Below are 9,359 nucleotides of genomic sequence, written 5' to 3'. Positions count from 1 at the left end.
CGCCTCCACCTGCGCGGGGAGATATTCACGCCGGCCCATCGCACCACAACACAGGTGCGGCTGGCTGTTTGGGCGGGGTGCGTCCCGGACAATGAGGAGGGGTAGCCTGCAATGCTTTCACACCTGCCATGCCTGTAACGCCCCTGGGCCCATCCAAGCTGTATTTTTGGGTGAGGGGGGGGGAGGGGGAGGACCACTGAGAGATGGAACAGCTGACTAATCCAGTCCAACTCTGTTGAGCCCCTGCTAAATTTGTTCCAAATGTTTAAGGAGATTTTAGGTATTTCTCAACACAAGAGGCATCCCCAGTATTAAAACACCTCTGCACTCAGTTGGATTTTAGGTAAATGCAGTTCTTCTGGACTTTTTAGCAGAACAGTCACCTTCCCAGGGCTGGATGGGAGAAGCCTCTTGTTTCAGCTCAGAGTGATTATTTATTTGCTTATTTATTGTCAATATACATATAGAGTTTCTAAACGAATTCTGGAGCGTTCAGCCCGTTGTCCCAGAGTTAGGCTACTTTCCTCTGTAGTTCGTCCGCAGGTCTGAACAGCACCTCAGAAGTGTTTTCACAGGGAGAAAAAAAGTGCATTTTGGGGCGCCCACAAAAATATGGGCGCAGACCCCATTTTACAGAACAGACAGGAAGTGCTTCTGTGACCTCATTTAACAATCCCACAATCCCGCTGTGACAGGGTAGCAACTGAGAGGGGAAAAAAACACACACACGTGCTCTCTCTCTGTCTCATACACACACACACACATGCTCTCACACAGTCACTAACACACACAAACATACACATGCTCTCTCACACAGTCACTAACACACAAACATACACACGCACACCACACACAAATGCACGCATACACAGACACAAACACACCACACACACGCATACGCACTCACATTCTCCCCCTCTCACACACACACACACACACACACACACACAAACAACAGCATGTAGGGGAGCGATTGTGTATTGCTGAAGGGTGTGTATTGTCTGAAGAATTCCCTGCGCTGCCCATTGTAATGCGTGATGAAGGCCAGTGTTACCCTATTAGCTCCGATCAGCTGGGCTTTCATGAAGCACTTTACTGGCCTTCCTTAAGAACAGTGTGGCCCTACAAACATGGCCTACACAGCCAGCTTTAGCCTTATAGCACAAATAACACTCAATTCTGCTTCTTTATTAAACAAGTCACTGATCACAACAATCAATTTATCAGTTCTATCATTAGCACTCTTTATTTACCAAAAGATTAGCATTCTTTGCCATTGATCACCCCCTAATGACATCCAAAATATCTTTTCAACTCATTTTTATCCCCCATTTCATGTTTGCTCCAAATTCTGAACACCCAGTGCCGTTCAAAACTCTTTTCCCTGGCAACACTATGGAAAATGATGTGTTGCTATGATGTCTGAGAGAGTGTGAGAGAGAGAGACTGAGTGAAAGAGAGAGAGAGATAGGGGGACAGAAGTGTGAAAGCTTGTTTGATGTGTGATTTTCTCAGATGAGCACATAGGGGATTATGAATGTCCCTGTGCTTTCATGTCCAATTCATTAGAGAATTGAATTGTTTATTTCAGGTTGTGGGCCATGGAGTGTTTGTGTGTGCATGTGCGCGTGTGCGCATAGGTGTGTGCACGTGCGTGTGTGTGTGTGTGTGTGTGTGCGTGTCCCGCACATTATAGCAGTTGTGTGCTGAGGGGGTGACCCCTTTCAGGTATAGCATTACCGTTCCACTCACAGTCCCGTCGCACTGTAACCAGAGAGAAACTTTTTCATGTGACTTTGTGTGTGTGTGTGTGTGCGTGCGGGTGCATGTGTATGCGTGTGTGTGTCGCTTTCCACAATGTACACACAGAAGGTACGCTCTGTGAAATCGGTGTAAATGATCGAGTTACCGCCCTAAAACTTAACTGCGTCTTGTAAAGGATCTCCAGGGGAAAGTCTCGCCAGATCTCTTTCATCATGTGACCCGCGCTGAGGGGGCGAAGCCGCGGACCTGGCGCCGGGTCGGCTTTAAGAGCAGGGGGAGGGATCAAACGCGCCCCGCTCGGTTCGGGCCCCGCCGCGGTCCCTAATCCGGCCCGAATCGGGCCAGCTGGAGACGGGGGAGAAAAACAGCTCGTGTCTCTGTGACTGGGACAGAGCGTCTCTTACCCATGAGAAAAGCGCCAGAACTCCCTGAAGACGACGCGGCCCAATTTCTCACGCACGGCCGAGGACAGCTTTGTTTTTCACATCATAACTTCTTTGCCTTCCTTAGACTTGAATCACTTATTTATTTCAAGCGTGGCATCCATCTTGTATATTTACTGGATATTCACTGAAGAACTATTCGGACCACTTTCCCAAGGCCGTCAGACAAAATGTAATCTAGCTTTCCGTGCTGGTCTATGATCACAAAGCTCAAATCCATTCTGAACCATGCAAGGGTTTGATCCATAGTTCGTACCAGTGTTTTGTCTCATTGATTAGGTGTCCCCGTGTGAGATTCAAACCTACAACCTTGTGGATACAATCCCAGTTCCATGACTTGTATGCCATAGTTCATAAGTTTTCTCTTTTAAATTTATTCCCTTCATCTTCTCTCTCTCTCTCTCTTTCACCCCCCCCCCCCCTTCCCCACACACACACACACTGGTACTTAAGGACCAGGAACACCTTCACTAACTGAGAAAGAAGGAAATGAGTAAAGACGGAGGGGAAGAGAGAAACAGCTCACCCTTTCAAAGGGCTTAATTTCATCATCATTTCATCCCACTGCGAGTTACGTCTACAGCCGATGCTGTGGTCAGCCCCCGTCTGATTTCCCCCCCCACCTCCTCCACCACCTCCACCAACCCCCATCTCACCCTCTCAGACAAGCTGTCTGGCCCTCGGGTAATCACAGCTTCAACCCACCCCCCCCCCCTTTCCCCCCATCTCCCTGAACAACGACTGAGTGACCTATTCTAATCTCCATCTCATTAGACTAATTATAAACAAAAATGTTTATAATGGCAGATTTGTACAATCTGATTTCAGTTCAACACACTGAAGCCTCTGGCATCTGTGACTGTGTACTCACATACAGGGCCACATATGGTGTAGCATTAATCTTTTTCTGGAAAAAAAAAATCTGGAAACTTAGCAACCTCCGTCTTCCTCAGCATATCAGAGGACAAGTTGACTAGTTCACAGCATCTGAAATGAAGTATGAGGTGTACCGAGGTGTCAGAGACAAGCTGATGTTGGAGAGCTTCCCCCCAAAAAGGAGGGTTCCCCTGGGGTTGTTGATGATGACTCCCCCCTGAGCTGTTTGCTTGCCCCGCTCCCGAGTTAATGGCCCCAAACATTTACCCCCTCCCTTCCTTTATCCTTTCAGCATGGGCAAATATTGATTCCTCTGAGTGCCAGCAATTGTCTCCGATTACCAACCTGACACCCCCCCCCCCCCAACCCGGGATTATGTCTGCCAGGAGAGCCCATTAGGGCTAAATCAAAGGGCTGCCCCAGGAGAATAACAAACAGTTAATAGCTTATTGAGCATTTGTGTCGATATCTCCGATTCAGCAAGAGACCCACACTGGCTGTAACCCGGGTTATTTCTGTACATTTTACACGGTCCCTTATTACTGATCCCTAAACGCTTAATTGAGGGTTGGTAGTTATTGACGATCCCTTGAGGGGAGAGTCACAAACAGCTAATAGCCTATCCAGCATTTGTGTGAATATCTGATTTCGTGAAAGATTTGGACTGTGTCTGAATAAGCCTCATAACTACTATGTCCTCAAAGGGTGAACTGTTCAGTAAGCATACTGCATACTGTTTAGTACATGATGAGCAGTATGGGAAAAATACCACCATACTATTCTAACCGGGAGCGTCATACGTCATCCTGCGATGTAGTTTACACTCAGTAGTCCACACTCTAATTCAGTCGGGGGGTGACAATAAGGCGTTTCCAAGCAATTCCGTAAACAGTGAGGTCAGTTTTAACAACGTACCGTAAAAAGCAAAGAAAGCACACGTATTTAAATGCAATCCCGGTGTCACTGGTATTTAAATTTCCCGCGGCCATCTGTGTTTGTCTGCTGACGGAGTACGACGTCAAGCTGTATGTACGGCATACCTAAAGCACCAAAGAGTTCACTCACTTTCTGAACAGTGTGCTCCTGAATAGCAAAAATGTGCAAATAATTATTTAATATGGGTATTTTAAGTGCACTCAATTTTCTGACATTTTGTGTACTTAATAGCTTTAAAAAGAATGTAACTAGTATACTCAATAGTAGGCAGGTGTGCTGATTCGGGTACGGCTGTACTCTGGGTTTAACCTCTCTGTGTCATTGTGCAGGGGGGCCACAGAGGTCCGAGAACACGCCAGTCTGGCGGGGGGGGGGGGGGGGGGGGAGGATGGGGTCTGGCTGTGTGCTGCCGCGAGATTGCAAATGGCCAAGATTAACCGCTAACTCGCTGATAAAGAAGCAAATGGCGCATACCTTTTTATCTTTTCTCCTGCTGTATTCAAGCTGTGACGCACTTTGAGCGCATTGATTATAAAGTGCTGTATCAAATTTAGTATTGTTGTTGAGTGGTAGCTGTAGTAGTAGTAGCAGTAGTAGCAGTAGTAGTAGCAATGGCAGTGGAAGCAGAATCCTTTTTGAATTATGCACTATTTAACTTACAGGTATTCATTACATTACATTACATTTATTTGGCAGACGCTTTTATCCAAAGCGACGTACAAAAAGTGATTCTTTTAATTAATTTATTCTTTTAATTTTTATGCCACCAAATCCTACATGCGAATTGCCATTACTTGGAAATACACTGGTGATCTAGCTTATCACGGACTGCTGTGTTTGCTCTTCTGCTGGGTGAAAACAGCACTTCAGCACTTTCTTCCTTTGTCATTCTTGCTTTGGAGGGGGACAGAAAGATTGTAACTGCAAATAACAGTGAATAAGCACAGTCTACAACAGTACGACTGCAAAATGGTCATTTCTGGCTTGCACAAAAGTCAGTGCCACCTTGCAAACAGCGACTTTTGTAAAACATGTTTTGGCTAGTTATTCCGGTACACTCTAGGTCACTGTCATGTGGCTGGGGTTAGTCAGGATGCTGCCACAGAAAAATGCCTTGGCACAGCTCAGGTAGATAACAATAACAATATTATTACCTGCCTGAGAGGACAGAGGGACCTGGGATTTTAACTCAAGGGTTGCAGGTTCGATTCCCAGCCACCTGCCATTGCACACTTAAACAGGGCACTTAACCCTTTAAGGTGTGAGATCACAAATATGTGATTAGAATGTTCATAACTGAACATTCTAGTGCTGATGTAACAATCACAACTGGGAACTGAAAGCAATGGAGTTCTGGGACACTGACTTAGAATTTTGAAAAAACATTTCAAAAGACCTACTCTTCAAAGGGTTGACTTGACTCGGTAGTTTCTAGTAAAAGTCCAGCTGTATAAATGGACTGTGCGTAAAAATGTGAATGTTATTAGAAATGTGTGGCTATGTACCAACCTCTTTATCTGCACAACCAACCCCCCCACCCCCCAAAAAAAAAAGAAAACAGATCCCAGCACCCAGAACCACGGGGTCATACCACGGGTGGTCTGGCTGGACAGACACATTGACCGCAGATGTTTCCAAAAAAGGACAGACAGAATCCATTTTATTACCGTTGTCATTGTTATTAATTAGCATTGTCCTGAACCCACTTTCACTGCTTGCACCAGAGATAGTTATCTATGAACGTATGCAGCTGGAAATGTTCTGTGTACTTTCAGGCCAGGAGCCAAACTCAAAGGGGGTAACGTAAGTGTCCAATCAGGGGCTCGAACCTTCACTGGCTGGGGTGCAAGCCCAGCTCCTCTTGGAAGGAAAGGAAGCACTCTATTGGACTACAGATACAAACAATCAGTGTGACTGCTGTCTGGTGATGAATGAAAAAAAAAGAAAGGAAGCATGAATTTTCTGGAGGAAAAGATAGGGAGGACTGCCTGGGAAAGCATCTCCCTTTGGAGTGAGCCGTATTCGACGGCCATTACAAATCTCACACACGACAGGTCAAGAGTCTGCACAATATGCATCACCCACAAAGACAAAGTTCTTCATAAAAAAATGACTTTATTGCAAATAACAAATATGCACAAAAGTACGGTGTCATGCAGTGGTCAGTCACAGCCGTTTGCAAAGAAATGAAACGAAAAGACAAATTCATTTATCTGCCCCACCACTTCAAGGGGCCACCTCTTAAACGTGAGGAAACGCCCCTTCCGTCCGGACATATCAGCGACCATCTGCCTATCTGCACCCCCCCAGGGCTCACGCCTCCCCCCTCAAAATTAATCGCCCCGTCCCACCCCCGTCTGCAGCGCCCTCCCCGACTGACACACACACACACACACGGTCGTCAGGATAAATACGCTAATGGGATTCCCTCTCTCGTCTTTACACAAGTGCTAGAGCGGCCAAGCAGCCGCAGACAGAAACAAAAGTATGAAAATACTGTACATTTCTCTTATTCCCCCCCCGCCCCCGCCCCAGCACCTCCCGCAGCCCCCTCCCTTCAGAAACCCCCCACACACTCTCGGCAGTGCTGGTGAGTCCGTCTCACTCCAGGAACAGATTCGTCCCTCGTCAGAAATCCGATCTGCGTGAGGGAGAAACCGTTGGGGTCCCCGCACCCCCCGGTCTCGAGCCGACGAGGCCCTCGTCTCCGTGGAAACGGTTTCGTGTCCGTGCGCGACACCAGACCCTCTTGCCCGGCGACCCGGCAGCGCCGTCGGCCAATCAGGCGCCGGACCCGCGCAAACTCAGTCCGCAAACAAAGCGTCGTTTTTCCCCTCGCATTTCACGCCATTGTCTCTCCTCTTCTCCTTACACGCTCCTCCAAGCACAAGCAACTGGCTACTTTACAGGAACAGTGTCCAGTCTTTTAAATGTACTTACATGGTGTTAAGAGAGGCAGGGTGGAGGGGGGGTCAGCCGTCCGTCCAGCAACCCTCCCCCTCCCGACCTCATTCCCGCCGGGGGTGGGGGGGGGTGGTGTCCGTCCGTCACACCTTGACGCCCGCCGACTGCGCCTCGGACTTCTGGGTGGCGAGGGAGGTGATGTGACCGTGCGCGGTCTTCTTCAGGTTGAGCAGGCAGAGGCACTGCGAGCGGAAGCGCAGGTCGAAGAAGGCGTACAGGAAGGGGTTGAGGCAGCTGTTCAGGTAGCCCAGGCAGGTGGCGTAGGGGTGCACCAGCAGCAGGAAGCTGAGCATGGAGCAGGAGCTGGGCGCCAGGTCCAGGTAGGTCAGGGCGTCCAGGCTCTTCAGCACGTGGAAGGGCGTCCAGCAGATGGCGAAGACCACCACCAGGGTGGTGATGATCTTGAGCAGCCGCCGCTTCTTCTGGTCCTCCTTGCGCAGGGTGTTGAAGTGGCGGGTGACGGTGCAGCCGATGAAGCAGTAGCAGACGGTCATGGCCAGGAAGGGCAGGAGGAAGCCCAGGACGGAGGAGGAGAGGCTGAGCCCGGCGATCCACAGCCAATCCTGCTGGCGGCTGGGCGTGACCAGCCTGAAGTCCATGGCGCAGGTGGTGCGGTTGAACTCGTCCCGCACCGTGTTGCGGAACAGCAGGGTGGGCAGCGCCAGCACGCAGGACAGCGCCCAGATGGAGGCCAGCGAGGCCATCATGGTGCTGCGGGACCGCAGCTGCCCGCTGGACAGCGAGTGCACGATGGCCAGGTAGCGGTCGAAGCTCAGGCAGGTGAGGCAGAAGACGCTGGCGTACATGTTGACCAGCACCACGTAGCTGCTGATCTTGCACAGGGCCAAGCCGAAGGGCCAGTGGTAGCCCAGCGCCGTGTAGACGGCCCAGAGCGGCAGGGTCACCACGAAGGTCAGGTCCGCCAACGCCAGGTTCCCGATGTACACGTCGGCCGCCCGCCGCTTGGACTTGGTCTTCCAGACGGTGAAGATGACCACGCCGTTGCCCGAGAGGCCCAGGATGAAGATGAGCATGTAGAGGACGGGGATGAGGGAGTAGGTGGGCTCCCACTCGGAGTAGTCGCACATGGTGTCGTTGTCGCTCTCCACATAGTCCTCGTACCCGTAGTCCGGGGTGGGCTCCATGGTTCGGCTGGCTGCTTCTCCCGGGAGGCGCTTCGCTAAAATGAAATAATCCAGAGAGCGGATTTCTCTGCGAAGCTCTGCGTCCGGCGCGGGAAAGAGTCCGAGGAAGCGCTGCCGGATGAAGCACACTCAGCGGCAGGGTGTGAACAAAGCTTCCCTCGGTGGACAGGAAACCCCAGAGCAGAACAACAAAAGGAACAGCAAACACAAACAGCTCACCAGGACGGGGCGCGGAGGCAGAGATCCTGTGTCTGAGTCTGCTGGGCAAGACGGCCCTTTTAAACCCTCTCGGCGGTCGACACCCCCTCGCCCCTCCCACAACGACCCCTAAACCTCCTGTTGCCCCGTCAGTCACTACCCCCCAAACCCCCTTGCCCCTCCCCTCTTCTCACTCCTTCCCTCTGTCTCCATCTCTCACACATGGACACTGTCTGAATTAACACTTGGGGTTTTATGGTGGTATTGTTCGCTAGCCATACAGACTATTTAAAAAAAAAAAAAAAAGAAGCCTTTTAATGATTATAATAATGATGTGATCCAAGAGTCTTAAATAGTCCTGTTTAGACTTCAGGACCACAGCTGGTACAGTCAAAAGTGATTATAGCCCACTATTAAGAGATATAAAAACTTTCTTAGAAGTAGTGTGCAGGACAGCAGATGGGGCCTTCCAAGAGCAACTCGGAAACGTTTAACCTTCTTATATCCTTTTAACTTAACATAAACGGTTCTCAGACAGAGATAGGGTAAAATATGCACTCTCCGTTTTGTAAAAGTCGCGCTTTAAGACTCAAAACTTCGTCGTGTCATATTTTTTTGCCACAGATGCCACGGGAAACTGCCAGGCGCGTGAACAGATACCCAGCCCCCACTATTTTTGCGTTTGTACAGCCCCGAGCCGATTTAATACCATAAATCTGAGAGAAGGCATGAATGTGTCAATATTTTGCCCTCAAAAACAAGCCGGGGCAAGTATGCCCGCTGAATCGCAACACAAGTTAACCAAATTATAATATTAATGCGACGAAATGGAAGGTGTCAAGCGCCGGCGATTTCAGGTCCGTCGAACTAATGTGACGGTTTTAATTTAAATATGCACATTTGGAATTCAACAAATGGCCGACTGGTAGCCAGCGCAATGATTTAAAAAAAAAAAAAAAAATGTCACCGAATACACGCTGCGAAACAGTACAAACCTCAATATTGGAGGTTAAATAATTTATTAATCCATCCG

At 49.3% G+C, this 9,359-nt stretch overlaps 1 protein-coding gene across 1 annotated transcript; it reads right to left on the bottom strand.

Annotated features, from left to right (window-relative positions):
* Nucleotides 1-6,114: 6,114 nt before the first annotated feature.
* LOC118212579 (apelin receptor A-like) lies at nt 6,115-8,392 on the bottom strand. The gene has a single exon (XM_035390595.1). It carries the CDS (start codon nt 8,126-8,128, stop codon nt 7,067-7,069), a length of 1,062 nt encoding a protein of 353 aa, XP_035246486.1. The 5' UTR covers nt 8,129-8,392; the 3' UTR covers nt 6,115-7,066.
* Between the last annotated feature and the right edge of the window lie 967 nt (nt 8,393-9,359).

This window comes from Anguilla anguilla, chromosome 14 (assembly GCF_013347855.1).
Source record: "Anguilla anguilla isolate fAngAng1 chromosome 14, fAngAng1.pri, whole genome shotgun sequence".
Taxonomy (NCBI): Eukaryota; Metazoa; Chordata; class Actinopteri; order Anguilliformes; family Anguillidae; genus Anguilla; species Anguilla anguilla.
The sequence above is the reverse complement of the archived record's forward strand: the minus strand, read 5'-3'. Positions and strand labels throughout refer to the sequence as shown.

What these genes read in the sequence shown, in the direction of transcription:
- LOC118212579 (XM_035390595.1), bottom strand. Translation starts at nt 8,128, where the DNA reads ATGGAGCCCACCCCGGACTACGGGTACGAGGACTATGTGGAGAGCGAC.